The sequence below is a fragment of the Cynoglossus semilaevis genome, chromosome 9 (genome assembly GCF_000523025.1).
Source record: "Cynoglossus semilaevis isolate Cse_v1.0 chromosome 9, Cse_v1.0, whole genome shotgun sequence".
NCBI classification, from domain to species: domain Eukaryota; kingdom Metazoa; phylum Chordata; class Actinopteri; order Pleuronectiformes; family Cynoglossidae; genus Cynoglossus; species Cynoglossus semilaevis.
In genome coordinates this window covers 6,467,793-6,484,269 of record NC_024315.1, presented here as the reverse complement: position 1 = coordinate 6,484,269, position 16,477 = coordinate 6,467,793, and the positions used below count along the sequence as shown (strand labels likewise).

The window sequence follows — 16,477 nt, the reverse complement described above, 5'->3', positions numbered from 1 at the left end:
GAGGGGTATAATTCCCCCTCCCTACCTCCTGTTCTGTTGTAAACAGCATAATTGCTTAAATATTCTTTAAGCTAATTCAAAAAATAATAATTTGTAAAGTGATAAAGTCTAAATGGGAACATATTTATATTTGATGGCTCATACCTTAAATATTTATTACTTCAGTGTAGAAGAATAACCCAGTTTACATAAAAGACAACTGAAAAGTCAGAATTAAGAGAAGTCTGGCATCCCTAACACTGCCAAAAGACAGTAAACTAACATGCTAACATTTAAAATACAGTGTATAAGAAAGCTAAAATGAGCAAGGTTGTGCTGTTATTTTCTTTTCTTTTTGCCAGGTCTTGTATAATTATGTTATTATTTTGTAAATTTTTTTAAATTTGAATTATTAGTAAGACAATGTTTTCCCTAACGACTGGAAGTATGTATTCTACATAATACATCATGGCATACACAGTAAATCTATAAGATCTTGTACGTCGTGCAGTTACGGTCATAGCACAACGTTACCACTAGGGCGCAGCAGAGAATTTCTTCTTTGCTCGAGCACTCACCCGTATCACCGTCCCTTCTCTGACTTCGCCTCCAACCAGGCTGGCCAGGAGTTGTGCTAGTTTTATTTTCTATAAAAATGATAAAATACCTAAAATAATAATAACAAAAAGCAACAAACTACTGATAACTATAGTAAACACGTAGTTGCAGAGTCTGAGATTTAATTCAAAGTACTGTGCCAACGAAAGAGGTTTATATAAGACTGTAAAAATACTGACATCTTCTGTCTGCTGGTGCGCATGACATACAAGCGAAACAAATTCAATTTCGGTAAATAAATTATAACTTTACATTATCGCATTATTACATGAGTGTGTTTACATTATTCAGCCGCTTCCTTTTTAAGAACTGTTTTACACTCACCAGTCCCGTCTCCTTATTAATCTTTTATTAACGTTTCTTCCTCAACATATGTTGAATCGGAACACAGACAAAAGCCGTTCATCAGCCATTCACAGAGCTCACTCATAATCCCAGCATGCTTCACTGGACTAATGTCACCAGCAGGTGGAGACAGCTGTGACCGGTGTGACGTGAAATCACTTCACCTACTTCAGTTCTGACGGCAGACGGTGGAACGGTTTGTTTGAAGTCGCTGGGCTTCATGTTACAATATTTGAAATGTATATTATTTATTATTATTATTTGTTATTATTTATTATTATTTATATTTGAAATAATAAAAAATTCTAGTAGAAAGTTTTAAAATGATTGTTAGTGAAAGGAAGTTGTGTTTTCTATTAATACTTAAAGTGTTGGGTTTCATTTTTTCTAAAGTGAATATCCCACAATGCAAAGTTGGTTCATTAGCCTGCATGAAAAAGTCCAAATAAGTCTGACATCACTGGATTGGACTCTTGATTAGTTCTGGTACAAACACAGAGGAGGGATGCTGGGAGAAACAGAAACCTGGTCTCTGTGGTTGTGCACTGCATGCTAAACAGGTGCCTTTTCACAATCACACACACGCCTCTCCCCTCCCACCTCTCATTCTGCTCTGATACACACTAGAAAAAACTGAACGCCGACTTCCTTCTTCTTCTTCCCTCTCACACCAGATCACTGATGGAAAAGGAATGCAAATAACCCGTTTCTGTTCTTTCTGTTCTTTTCTGAAAAATTTGAAAGACCCTCTTTTTGGGCAGCTGCATTATGTAGTGTTGCCAGGGCAACAGACTCCCTCGAAGACAAGGCGGGGCCCACAGTAACAACTGGGATGTCCGATGAGTTTACAGCAAGTGTGTCTAAAATGTATTTACGTAATCATGTTTATTTTTTTATGCAGTTGAAACACTATTATGGATGTGTACAGCCATTCAATTCTATAGGCTGCCGGTAGTACGTAATAATTGTTGTGTCAACTTTGCAGTTCCTGCGTTGGCACCAAACGCTTATATACAGCAACATCAATATTACATGTATGTGTTAAAATAGAATAGCCATGCATTATTTCTGCTTTTTTCCACGGTGGTTACACAAGAAGCTCGCGAGAGTTAGGGTTAGTTTTAGATTCCCACACGAACATGCGCGAAGGTAACGTAAATATTTTGTCAAAAAAAAAAAAAAACCAAAAGAAAGTAACGTCTCCATGATTATTACGCCACATAATTTAAAACAATTCAAAAGTCTTATATATGTTTCTGTGTGTTTTGTACTCTTTTTATATTTAAGAATGATACCCTTGTTCATCGGGGTAAACATAGTTTTTGTGCTGGTTGGTTATTTGCTAACTTGTGTGCGTCATTAAAGGCGTTCTCTGTTGTTGTCGGCGGTCACTATACGACGATCCCTTTAATGTGGTGAGGGAGCTGGGATTGAGTGGAGGCAGCGGCAGGTTGACTTCCGGTGAGGACACAGACAAGAGCAGTCAAACAAACTGCAGCTGAACATCATCGACTGTTACTGCTGCCGATGAATTATCCTCCGGTGAGTAAAACTGAACATGTCCTCCGTCTGTCACAGTATACTGGCTGTTTTTTATTACTTCTATGTCGAATGTCAAGAAAGTAAAGTAGTAGTTTTATTAAGAAAATAAATCTTGTTAAGCCTGTCCTACTCTAGAACACTACTCTAATTTTCAGAAAATGCAGTTAACTTTTTCTTAATGCGATATTCCAAAATTTCCCGAGCTACAATTTACATCAGGCATGTTGAAATTAAGTCCAATAATTTCGAAATACAAATTAAAAAAAAAAAAAAAAACAACTCATAAAAACCCACGAGGTAGATTAAAATAGCTACGAGAAAACTATTGGTGTAGAAAAACAAAACAAAACAAAACAAAAAAAAATGTGGGAGGTATTTTAATATTTTATTAAAATTTACAACAGGGGTTTTGAAATAAAAACCCAAAATTTCAAAAAAAAAATAAAAAAAAAAAAAAAAAAAAAAAAGGAAAACTCATAAAAACCCACGAGGTAGAATACAATAGCTATGAGAAAACTTTTGCTTTAGAAAAACAAAACAAAAAAAATTGTGGGGGGTATTTTAATATTTTATAGGATATATTTATATTATATATTTTATAGGTTCAATTTGTTATTCTGTGAGGTGTATAGCAGTAGCAGCTAAGCATTACACTACACAGTTTTCTAGCCTCAGGAGATGAAAAAGTGAGATGAATGTCAACATGCTATTGTACATACAGTAAAAATACACAGTCCAGTCAAGTGGTAGGAATAATAGCCAGGAACATGTAACTATAAAAGCAGCTTAACTCTGCTTATTTTGTGTACTTTGTGTACATCTGTGGGACATGAGTTAGGGTGGCCACTGTGATGACTCAGCTCTGTGACGTCACGTACACTGAACCTCAGGTGTTGATGATGCAGAACAGTCGCACACCACACGTTATGTAACTCAAATGCTGCTGCTTCTTGCAAGCATGTACTGTACAGGTCATTTCACTCAGTAAGAAGTGAGTACAGCATAGAAGTACAGTAGTATCCTTCATCTGTTGATGCAGTTGATCACACAGGCAACATTTGGCTGTTGTTGCCTGCGATGAGGCTGTGGTGCAGTGATCAAAGACCCATGAGGGTTTCTGTTCTGTAACACTGTGACCTTATGACCTCTCAAGATCAATGATATCGGGTAAAAACTGGACATCAGCCAGCCAGATTATTGCGTGAGTAAGGTGGGAGTGTTGACAACAACCTCCAGTAAACAGAAAGGAAAAAGAGGACGATGAATGTGATTCTACTACAACTTTTTAAATTATCAATAAAATTGACCCAAGAATATGCTTTATTTTTTTAACTCATGCAGACACTTTTATTATTACATTATCCATCCAATATAATATCCATCCAATATAATAATCATACATTATAATTCATATATTCCAGGGCAGATGTACTGTACTTATCTTTACTATTTTTTTCTCCCTGTTTTAATCTTGCAATGAATCTGCTCTCATACTGATAAAATGCTCATCGAGCTTCACCCACCAGGGGGCACCAGCTTTGCACTTGAGCGTCATTCCTTGTAAATCATTAGAATTAGACATTAATTGTGGCCCATAATGCTTATCAATCTTAAATGTGTGAGTTACACATTAATTAAGTGTTCAAAGTATATATATATATATATATATATATATATGTTAATTCTTGTGATTACAAGATTATTCATATATTGACATTGGATATAATATAAGGCTGGTTCCTGGGAGGAACCTGTTATTGTGTGGACCATCTCTGTGTGGCGACTAATTCATTTAAGTGGGAATGGATGTAGAGAGGAAAAACAGATGCATTTGGATAATTAACCCTAACATTGTTTGTGTCCCATCCATCAGAATAAACATTTTAGACGATTGGTAACCCAGTGGACTGACTCTGAGAGTCGGTGCTGTGCACTGTCTGTGTCTGTTTTTAGTGACACTCATTTAAACTTTTAAATACTATAGACCAAAACACAATACAAACATATAAACTGTCGTACAAAGTTTAATGACATTATTAAATGATAAATAATTCCAATTATTCATATTAATTTATTGTGTTATCATTTGACAACGAACCTGATCAGCACTGCTCAATGTTTTAATTATTTTTCATTCACTCTCCTCTTCCGGAGTTGTAGTCTGTCCCTGAGTTGCATCATCTCTGTCTTGTTTACCAGCTTTGCTACATCATAACTCAACCCCCCGGGGGTGAAGAGGACAGACAGTAATAGGCTTGTGTAGCTGTTGGATCACTGCAGCTTTACCCTTTGAACTGTTAAGTTGTCGATGTTACTCCTCTGTGATGAGCTTTTAGAAGGATGCCACGGTTGTTCTGTCACTGTTAGATATTCAGAGCATCTTGTTTCTGATGCTTCAGCTTCTAAAAAGACAGATGTTGTGTTAATGATTTGTATGAACTGTTTTCTCACCAACACCAGCACAGATTGTCACCTTACGTAGGGACGTAATATCTGCACTGAGTTGTTTGTGCGTACGTCTCACAGCATCAATATCACTTGCCCAGTTCAGATGAGGTTATGCTATGAAGAGTCGGCATTTTCTGTGTTTGTTTTCTCTGCCTCCTGGGATCTCTTTCCACAGTACAAAAAGATTCAGATTTCGGCTTAAATTAACCTTCGATCCAAACATTTTTGCTAGGCACACTGTGACCTTGTGTTGGACCAGTAAAATTAGTGTCTGCTAGGAAACAGTCATGCATGGCAAAGGTTCTTTGTGAGTTTGCAGTTGTTTTTCTTTTTGCGGATCCACGTAGAGCCAACACAGACAGGAGCTTGCACACTACGTCCTGTCATCATCACTGTCCAGCTCCTGCTACTTGTTTTTTTTTCGTCCTAGTTTGCTTTTTCGAACCAAAGGACATCGTTGTTGGCTCGGTTAGAGAAGAACATTGACAAATCTTTACTGGTACTTTCCTTATTTCTGGAAATGCAGCAAAGAACTACTTCTATGTCTAGTATCAGGTCTAGTTAAGATGCGTCTTGTCTTGGACACATCATTATGTTTCACCTGCTTTAGCTACAGCTCAGCCCCTGGCTGTGTCTCTTCCATGGTCTTCAAAGGGCTCAGTTGGGTTAAAGACCTGTGAAAGCCTTCACCCAGCTCTCCCCCCGACTCTCTGATTGGTTCATCCTGTCTGTGTACAGTAACAGATGATCCCTCCTCTTTATCTTCAAGCAGCCAATGGCACAAACTGTCAGTCTGTTTGGATTATAGTAGCAGCAGCTCAGGCCTCTCATGCTCTCCACTCTGTGCTTGACGTGCACAGAACACTTCATCTGAAACGACAAGGATTAAGTGACGAGGAAGATTTTCATTTCAGTCCAGAAAACGAAACCATGGAGTTCAAGTAAGTAGGATTTGGGAAATAGAAAGTTAGGTTGGAAAGACTGAGTAACGCTTGGAGGGATGGCAGGAGGGGAGGCGAGGGGGGGTGTATGACGAATCTGGATGAAAAACAACAATTTGGTTTTGAAAGGACTGTTTGGTCAAGTATGTAGTAAAGTTATACACAGTAAAGCTGGTGACAGGTTCGTTTTCTTTAAAAAGGACAACATCGTCCTGTCCGGATGCTTCTTTAATTTCAGGTTGTTGTGCTGGAGGTTTTGTGAGCTGACAGTAGAATTACAGGTTCATGCTGCAGGTTCCCTGGTCGCAGGTGTTCACAATATGCATACCATTGTTTACTCTCAGCAAATGTGCTGCAAACAGCTTTTTCAGCTCAGGTGCCGTACTGTGAACCCTCGAGGGAATACTTTCTCAAGGCTCTCGTTTCATTTCCTGTTTGTCAGAGTTGCTGGTTACAGATACAAGATGTTGGTTCAGAAATAAACTCCTGCAAGTCATGGTGTTAACTGTTCTGTCCTTCTGATACTGGTACGGATCATTGGGACATTTTACACCAAGAACTGTCACTAAACAAAAGAAACAAAGGGAAATTCTTAGTTCTGTGGCTCACATGTGTCAAACTCAAGGGTCCACATGTACTTAAAAATCATTTAATTACCTAAAATTCAGGTCCATGCATTTTATTATTATTGTTGTTACGCAGACCAATGTGCAATACTTGTTATTTAAATTTATTATTACACAGAGCAATGTGCAATACTTGTTATTTAATTAAAAAATAATCAATTGCAGAAACATTTATTCATACTTTAAAACAATAAAGTCTTCCATTTACCACTGACCTTTCAAAGGAACTGCATGTGGCCCCCCCGGTGAAAATGACTTGGACCCCCCTCCCTGCTGTAGCTGGTTTAACAAACAGTAGAAGAGTGAAGAAGTGTGAAGGAGATGAAAAGGCAGTGGGTTTTGAACCACAGGCATTTTCTACTGAGGAGGAACATTTCATGTGAAGAGCACTGTAAGTCTCGATGTTCTCACTGCATGGAGCTGTGGCTGACAGATGTGCTGTGTGGACACTCTCCCTGTGCCCTGACGCTGGCACATGAAGACCTCAGCGTGAGGTCAGTGGTTCCTGTAAATGAAGCCACACACAGACCGAGGCTCAGCATTCTCTTATCTGTTTTCAACAGAAACTTGGTGGACTGATATATAATGAGGTGGCGCATCGACACGGGCTTCCGTCTGACCACTGGGCGCAGCCACTTTTTATGCAGTGGCAGCAATGCGGCCTCATCAGATGTGACACTTTCATGTTTGGCCGTGGTTGGGAAAAACACCATTCATGTTTAAATGGACTTTTATTTCATTTTCTAAATCTCTGTTATGTTATGTTGAATCTGTGTCGGATGCGGAGGTTTTTATTAATGTTGATTTGGGACCTGCCTTCATGAACTCCTCTGCCTGTGTGCTCCGTAATCTTTAACAGACACTGTCAAATTGCAAACATGTGTTAATAAGTCACAAGAAATGGGACGATTGTGCATTTCCAACATTGACGCTGCAGAAAATAACTTAATAACTAATATTCTTTTTACCCAGAATAGTTGTAATAAGTGTGTATTTTATCAAACGTTGCAGGGAGATTACTGAATATAAAATGGAACACTTTGAAAACCTCTTTAAAGCTCGACTTTCTCGATCAGTGGAGAGGAATGGACCAAACCAGATGTGTGTCTGTAACTTATCTATTTTTAAGGTCTTACATGAGGACTTTTCATTTTTATAGTTTTTATAGTAAACTGCATTTCTGCAGTCATTCTTACTTGCCAGTTTGCACAGTAAAGGTATTTCCATCTGGTGGCTGACATGATTTTAACGTGCAGGATAACGTCTACGCACATTTGGTACAATGTAGGACACAATACTAGGATGGAATTCCTAACAATATCTTTTAATTCCCATGATTCCCACCCTCGTTTCAGAGCTCTTCTTCTCTGGTCATATTCTGTTGTGTCCCTTTATACACCGTGAGTCAGCAGCACACACACACACACACACACGGGGGCAGTAGCCTCTGAAGGCAACACCATTGGCTGCAGAAGAAGCTCACGGCGCTTCCTTATCTTTTTATTTGTTAGATCCCAGGCCAACGGCCAATGCTAACTCACCCGCTCCTGATGCCTCCCCCTGCAGTGAGCCAGCATTTAGCTCGGGCAAGGAGGGAGGGAGGGAGGAGGGAAGAGGGAGGTGAACGGCTGACGACCAAGCAAGAGAGGAGAGTGATGGGAGGAGAGAAAGTGTAAAAGAGAGTGAGGGTGGAGGAGAGGAAAAAAAGGGATGTAGAAACTGAAAACAATCCAGTTTAATTGCTCCTCCTCAACTTGGCTCACGTGGATGTGAACAGCCATAAAAGCACAGAGTGGCGCTCTCCTGCTCGCTCACATCCTCTCATCTCCTCCTTCGGTTCATTTCGAGTCAGAGCAGAAATAAGGTTCACAGGGAGCTGAGAGTGTTGTACTAACACACACACACACACACACACACAGGAGTGGATGACGCCTGTTGAGCCGTCCGTGAATGCAAAAATGTAAGTCAATCTATTTGTTTTTTTTCTGAGCTTTTACTGACATCACATTTCACATGTGGATTCCTGTTTTCTTAATGTGCAGGAAGGAATTTTCCTTCAGCTCTGCTTTATACGACTGGCCCAGTCCAGTGTGGGTTCAGGTCAGATTATGTAAGAATGAAGAGTTGTGTTTGTGCTGCGACCTTGTGCACGGACAGCACAGACTGTGTCTGTTGTCCTGATGTGTCTGTCTGCAGACGGACGTCAGCATGCTTTTAGTTCCTCTGTCATCATGGCCCTGTTTGATGGACAGCCTGATGTTGTCTGTAAATGTTGAGACATTTTGACTGTGTGTGAAAGGTCCACGTGTGGTTAATATCTTGTGCTTCTTGTTTTTAATATTAAATTGTCAATATTATAAAGTTCATTAACATTTGTATTTAAACGTTGGGAGACATTTACAAATGTTCATCCCCTCACTCACTCCAGGGGGTGCTGTGAAGGCACTTCAAGTTCAATGATTATTCTTTTAATATTCAAACTCTTTTCAACAATAACAAACAAGAACACCCAAACTAAGAATCCATCAGGAGTGGAGTTAGAAATGTTACAGCTGGGTGTTTGTCACGTCACAAAACAGCTCTGTTTAGAGATTTTTATTTTGTTTACAGTCATCGGTTTAATCTGAGGCACAGCTGCGATAATTGAGCAAGAAATACAGAAGGTAGAGTCCCTGCTAATGAATACAGAATCAAATCCTCACTGTGACCCACATAACACAAATGAAGGAATTTCTTTCATATAAACCTGAGGTGGATCAAAGAACATTCTTTGAGTATAGTTTGATAAAATACTGGCGTTAACGCCCCCTCTCTTTTGGTTAAAATCAACCAGATCTGTCTTTAATATCTGCCTTTCTAACAAGATTCATGAAGTCTGTATAATTAATAACGAGTGGTGAAAATAGAGGAGAAGGAGGCAGGGATGAGCCGAGGAGGAGCATCTCCACGGTGCTCCACAGAGAGCAGCTCAGTCTCTGGGTGTTTCTTCTCTGCAGCCTTTTTTTCTGCCTGTCTTCAATGTGGGGAGACAATAAAAGCACTGACACACTTTCTGTGTCCACGTGAAACATGAGAGTGACATTTGAGGACACATCTGATAAGACTGAGGTTGACTCAACCGGACTAATGTTTTTATAGTTCAAATTCAATGTGCAGGTGGGGGGTTTTAACATGAGAGGAATATGTTTTTTAATTAAGCTTGATTTTAAAAACATGCTTAGAGATTATTAAGCACACGTGGAGCATCTTTAAAGGGTCTTTACTTCAGGCAGGATGGTAGTAAACCCGATTGGCTTGTGCTGAACAAAGAATGATTTCCTTTGACTTTATAATCAAATATTCATCACGTAAAGTGCCTCCCATAAAAGCCTGAACCACTGCAGCTCAGAGCAGAAGCTGCTCCACCATTTTTACTGCCTGGATTCTCAATATGGGGCTTACGTTCTCCTCATGAATGACACTGTTTTGCTTGTTTTCCTCTTATTTTCATTTCCCCTAAAATGAACCCATTCTTATTTTTCCTTAGACACAGGTGTTTTCAGTTTACTTTGCTGGTTTGATATAAATAATAATCTCTGCTGACAGGTTTTTTTCTGCACCTTTTACTGTGTTGTGATAAGTTTTTTCCCCCTCAGCCACAAACTATTTCCTAGTTCCTGACTGTGGACGCTGATGGTAAATCTTGTCGTTGTGATCCATCGTCCTTCCTCACCTGTTACTGTACTTTTTATGTTTTACCGTAGAGTTCAGAGGAAGAGGAAGAGAGTTTTAGGATGGCCACCGAAGGCTCCACACTTCCCAGCCCTGTGGTCCGGCAGATCGATAAACAGTTCCTGATCTGCAGCATATGTCTGGACCGCTACGAGAATCCCAAAGTCCTGCCCTGCCTGCACACCTTCTGTGAGAGGTCAGTTCACTGTCACACGGTGGTTAGAAGTGTACGTGGTGCTGCATCCGACTGTATTTACTGTGTGTTTTCTGAGGTATTGGAAAACAGTATATTTAGACTCAGACAGATACAGAAAAAAGAAATAAATTAATGCTTGATTTGGTCTTGAAGTGTTTTTGGTTCTTTTTGGTTTTTGGTTGGTAGTTGTGTTCAAAGCCTGTCGTTCCGTTATCTCTTTAATGCACATTACGATGTGATGGAGACAGGAAAGTGACCAGACTCGTCAGTGATGTAATGTTACTGTACACTGAGTGGACGTTACATCATGTAGTCTGCACGTGTGCAGACCAGTGCAGTCCACTACAACAGCTCTCCACACAGTGTGTGTTTTAATTATGCAAATTAAATCATGCAAATCAATATATTTAAACTGTGATTTTCTAACTTGCTGATAAACCCTTAAAAGGACTTGCTTTGTAAATGTAAAGACCTTAATTTTAACCAGTCAAATAATGAAATCATTATTTAGGTGATTTATTGATTGATTTTTAAAAAAAGTACATTTCTGTATATTAAAATAGTGGTAAACATATGTATTCTGATCTTCAAAGTCAACTCTAGCTACTTTAAAACAGCAGGAACAATGTAGAAAAAATAATACATGAAATGGGTTAAAAATGAATGTCCAAAGGTCCAGATTGTTTTTGCTGGATGCTACAGATATTTGATCTTTTTTTTTTTCCCCAGGTGCTTACAGAATTACATCCCAGCCCACAGCCTCACACTGTCCTGCCCTGTGTGTCGTCAGACCTCCATCCTGCCGGAGAGGGGCGTGGCAGCTTTGCAGAACAACTTCTTCATTACCAACCTGATGGACGTGCTGCAGCGGCGGGGGGCGGGGCGCCGCCAGCCGTGAGGTCGCGGCTATCACCAACATCGCTGCTGTGGCACCGGGGCAACTGTTGTCCTGCCCCAATCATGGAGGCAGTGTAAGAGTCAATGAGAGTGATGGGAATTTGTTTTATTTTATTTTACCAAAGTTGACCTGTGCAGGACTTATTTCACAGAACAAGAACAAAAAGTGTTGAATTCTGATCTTCTGTAACTGATGCTCAGGTCATGGAGTTTTACTGTCCTCCCTGTGAGACGGCCATGTGTCAGGAGTGTACGGGCGGTGAGCACGGAGACCATCCAACTGTTCCCCTTAAAGATGTGGTGGAACAACACAAGGCCTCGCTGCAGCATCACCTGGACGCTGTGAAGAGGAGGTACTGTACAGCTGCGGAGTTTTATAGATTTATAATCTGTACTGTGGATCCACAGGTGTACGATGTACATGAAATACTTGGTTCATGGACTGGGGTGTTTTAATTTTTTTCCTTTTTTTAACTCTTTACAAAGAGTTAGAGTTGGAGCTGAGAAGTAGAGGACTGCTGACTCATAAAGAGTTAGAGTTGGAGCTGAGAAGTAAAGGACTGCTGACTAATTTTTCATACTTTTTTTCTTTTTAAATTTAAGGGCAAGGATTAAAGATACATCCTGGTTATTTTACAGTTATTCTGTATACCATGTAGTTCCCCTCCCTCCTGTGCAGGTGGTGCTATAACGCTTTAATGATTCATTAGTACAACCTTAGAAATAAATATACGCTATAAGCTCATAAATAAACACAGGACAGGATCAACACTGATGAATCAGCTCTGATTACTTGCTGTACTGTGTCGTGACCTGCTGTGAATGACAAATAGTCTTAAATATTTTATGAATTATATTTGAAGGTTCTCCTGCATACAGTACCTTTAAGCTCTGTTTGTGTATGTTATTTACAGTATTAAAAAACACCACCCCTAAATTGGATTGTCATTGTCTGACAACATGTTTAGTAAATCTGCATTCCAGACATAAATAACAGCAAGAAAAAAAAAAATCCCAAGACTCGTGACTGACACCACTGTACTTCCCAGGTTGCCTGAGATCGACTCTGCCCTGCAGACACTCTCAGAGATCCTGCAGCAGCTGACCAATCAGAAAAGCAGCATCGAGGACGACATCCACGCAACTTTCGACGAGCTGCAAAAGACGTTGAACGTCCGGAAGAGTGTCCTGCTGATGGAGCTGGAGGTCAACTACGGCCTGAAGCAGAAGGTGGGGTGGAAAAGTTGTAGACACGGAGGTTTGGGACTGATTGTAGCCCCTTCAGTCAGAAGTGTATCAACACTGTTTTACTACAATTTATTCAACAGAAAGTTATTAAAAAACACACTCGACTGTGTCTGATGTGTGGTTAAAGTTCAGAGAGACAGACGTTGGAGGAGGTGCAGCTCCTCAGTACCAACAGCCAATCAGCCGGCGCCTTTCAAAGCCTGTGAGCTCTGTCACATGGGCTGCAAATGATTTACAACTGACTGGCTTTTGTGCAGTCAAAACACTGGAGTCTGGGGTCTGACGTGGGAATAGCCGCTGAGTAATTGTTGTAGCTCGATGGAGCCAGTGGACGGTTGGTGTAGCTGCAGTTATTCAGGGTGTGTCATGTGCAGTGGGGGAGAAGACAACAGCTCTGCGTCTCCTCACTGAAGCCTATGGTATGGAAATGGTCTTTACACGACTTCAGTCTGTGGGGAAGAGGGACTGTAGAAGACATAAAGGAGTTTCTGTTCTCAATGGCTTCTTTGGTTGCAGAAGAAGAGTTCGGAGAACAGTTGCGGGTGAGTGTGTGGGCCGATGGTGAAATAAGTCAGTTTGATTCTAGTCGCAAGGAGACGTAATTTAGTTAGTCTAATTTAGTAAATTAGTTCGAAGTGGAACAGTGTTTTATATAAACGGCTGGACTAGTGTTTGGTTACACAAACCAAATAAAATGGTTTCTAAAATCGTGGCTGCACCAGCCGTGTGACATTGTTACGTTTCACAGGTGTTATTTCTAAAAGAGCTTTTTGACTTTTAACTGTGAGCTCTGTGTTTACACCCTGGCCATGTTTGAAAGTCTATCAGATGATTTTCCAAGTGACGAGCTCTGTATGTTGCTTTGCATATGACTGATACCATTCTGAATTGTTTATCTTTTCTGACACGTGTTTACTGAGAGGAGTCTTCAGTCTCTGCTTTTTATTACTTTTTTTTTTTAACTTTGTTTTATTGCTTGGAAAGTTCAGTATTTAGAACAGAAGGCTGTTGATCTGGTTCAGTTTTAGTTGAAGCTTCAAATGGTCAGAAGAAAAAAAAATTAACTATCATTGACAAATTGTTAGTTTGAGATGCAGATCTATATGAAAATTAAAATTAAGTAACCACTGGTCTATCCAGCCGGTCAGTAACACTGCTGCCCCCTGGTGTTTTCCTCTGCTAGGTGCTCCAGGCTCAGCTGGACACTCTGCTGCAGGGCCAGGACAGCATCATCAGCAGCTGTAACTTCACAGAGCAGGCTCTGGACCACGGCAGCGAGGCCGAGGTGCTGCTGGTGAAGAAGCAGATGAGTGAGCGTCTGATGGAACTGGCCAATCAGGAGCTTCCTCTGCAGCCGGGAGAGAACGACCAGTTGGATTTTCTAGCTGGACCCTCTCCTGCGGGGCCAGGGCAGCATCATCAGCAGCTGTAACTTCACAGAGCAGGCTCTGGACCACGGCAGCGAGGCCGAGGTGCTGCTGGTGAAGAAGCAGATGAGTGAGCGTCTGATGGAACTGGCCAATCAGGAGCTTCCTCTGCAGCCGGGAGAGAACGACCAGTTGGATTTTCTGGCGGAGACGGACGGACTGAAGAAGTCCATCCATAACCTGGGCAATATCGTAACCACCAACGCCGTAGCGTCTGAGTCGGTGGCCAGCGGTGAGGCTTTACGGCACTGCGTGGTGGGCGTGCCCACCTCCATCACCATAACCACAAAGGATAAAGATGGAGACCTGTGTAAGATGGGTAGCGCTCTTGTAACCGCTGACATCTCCTCACCTGATGGCAGCAGGTGTGAAGGGGAGATTCTGGACAACAAGAATGGCACCTATGACTTGGTGTTCACAGCCACCAAAGAGGGGACTTATAACCTGTCGCTGCGTTTGTACGACCAGCATATCAAAGGAAGCCCCTTCAAGATAAAGGCCATCAAGTCCGTAGATGTGTCACCAACCTCCGATGGCACGAAGAAGAGACTAAAGTCGCCCAGCAGCGGGCACGTCAAGCAGAAGGCCATCAAGAGGCCGGCCAGTATGTTCAGCACAGGCAGGAGGAAAGAGAACCCCATCGAGGACGACCTCATCTTCAGAGTTGGTATGAGACTCAAATCATCTGAGACACCTGTGCTGGATTACTTTTGAATGATACAGTAGTATTACAAGTTACAAGTTGCAGCTGCAGGGCAGGTTCTGTACAAAAAAGTTTCAAAACCACTGATCTAGATGATACATTTAATATAACGTGGCAGCTTTTGTTCATGGTTTCCAGGAACTAAAGGAAGGAACAAGGGGGAGTTCACAAATCTGCAGGGAGTGGCTGCCTCCTGTCAGGGAAAGGTGCTGATCGCTGACAGCAACAACCAGTGTGTCCAGGTAAGTGTTTTTGGCGGTGTGTATACTGTCCGTGTTCAACCTTCAAATCAGAAACTGACTTGTAAACTGAGATTAATCGTACGTCTTATGTCCTATTTCAGATTTTCTCCAACGATGGTTTGTTCAAGTGTCGTTTTGGTATCAGGGGCAGAACCCCGGGTCAAATGCAACGGCCGACAGGAGTGGCTGTCCACCCGAACAGTGACATCATCATCGCTGATTATGACAACAAATGGGTCAGCATCTTCTCAAGTGAGGGCAAATTCAAGGTGGGTGAAGATATGTGATTCTCATTGGGTGTTTTATTTCATTTAGGCGTGTGGTTTTATCAATTAAAACGAATCACATGTGGCCAGAAAAATATATATACTTTAAAGCAAGACTTTATTTTGAAAATAAAAAAATTCTTGCATCTTGTGATGTAACTCGATCTATTTTCTCCCCCACAGTCAGATATGCTGTTTCCCCCTTCAGTTAACATTCTGTGGCTCATTAACTGAATGGATGTTTCCCCCAGTTTCTCTGTAACAAATCTAATTAAGTCACTTTTTTTTACCACTGTTCAAGGATATGTTTAGAAAATGGGTCAGTAATTCAGGGACCATCAACTATTAGCAACAGCGCTGTTTGGATGTGAAGGGAGACAAATTGACAAAGGAATATTTAAAACTTCTGAGCAGAGCGGTTGAAATTCAAATTAAAGTCAATTATTCTATGACTAACCAATTATTGAAGGGAAATCCTTTATTTTCAGGCACTCTATAATAAAATGCTGGGTGAGCTAGCTGTACAGAAAATAATTTTAAATGTTTTTCTTCAGAACAAGATTGGCTCAGGGAAGCTGATGGGCCCCAAAGGTGTGTCTGTGGACAGAAACGGTCACATCATCGTGGTGGACAACAAGGCCTGCTGCGTCTTCATCTTTCAGCTCAACGGCAAACTGGTCACCAAGTTTGGTAACCGTGGCAATGGAGACAGGCAGTTTGCAGGTACAGTCAACGTGAACAGCCCTGACCCCTATACGTGGGACGAAGACTTGCATCCGGCCATAGCAGTGACCACTACCATATAAAAGTCCTCTTAGTACACAAAATATAACAACAGACAACTTTGAAGAAGTTTCCTATCCTTAGCCTTAACTATACTTGTTTGTCTGTATTGGTGTTGATATGACCTGCTGACCTGACCTTTGGTTTTATCCTGATGTCATCTGGGATTAGCCTTAGCTCCTAAATATTATAATGAATAATCTCATTTTGATTCACAAACAACTGTCACGTCATGAGTTTTTGTGTTACTTGATTCAGAATTAGGAATTTAAAGAGTGTGTTCTCCTTGTCCAGGTCCTCATTTTGCTGCTGTCAACAACAACAATGAAATCATTGTGACAGATTTCCACAACCACTCAGTCAAGGTAACAGCAGACAACCTGTAGAATTAGTAAAATAACGTCAGTCTCCTCTCTAGTACTCTCCTTTATAATATTTATTTTAATATTTTAAATTTGTGGTGTATTTTCTATTAAATAATTGCAAACTTTGTTGTTTTATTTCA

General features: G+C 40.8%; 1 protein-coding gene across 1 annotated transcript in view; it reads left to right on the top strand.

Annotated features, from left to right (window-relative positions):
• The first annotated feature begins 2,347 nt into the window (after positions 1–2,347).
• Positions 2,348–16,477, top strand: part of trim2a (tripartite motif containing 2a) — a 15,194-nt gene continuing 1,064 nt past the window's right edge. The window contains 12 exon segments of the mRNA XM_025058566.1: positions 2,348–2,484; positions 10,243–10,406; positions 11,136–11,295; positions 11,297–11,377; positions 11,505–11,656; positions 12,353–12,533; positions 13,735–13,836; positions 14,024–14,645; positions 14,820–14,923; positions 15,025–15,192; positions 15,744–15,912; positions 16,267–16,352. Of these exon segments, the coding sequence (XP_024914334.1) occupies positions 2,470–2,484; positions 10,243–10,406; positions 11,136–11,295; positions 11,297–11,377; positions 11,505–11,656; positions 12,353–12,533; positions 13,735–13,836; positions 14,024–14,645; positions 14,820–14,923; positions 15,025–15,192; positions 15,744–15,912; positions 16,267–16,352 (2,004 nt within the window). The 5' untranslated portion in view covers positions 2,348–2,469.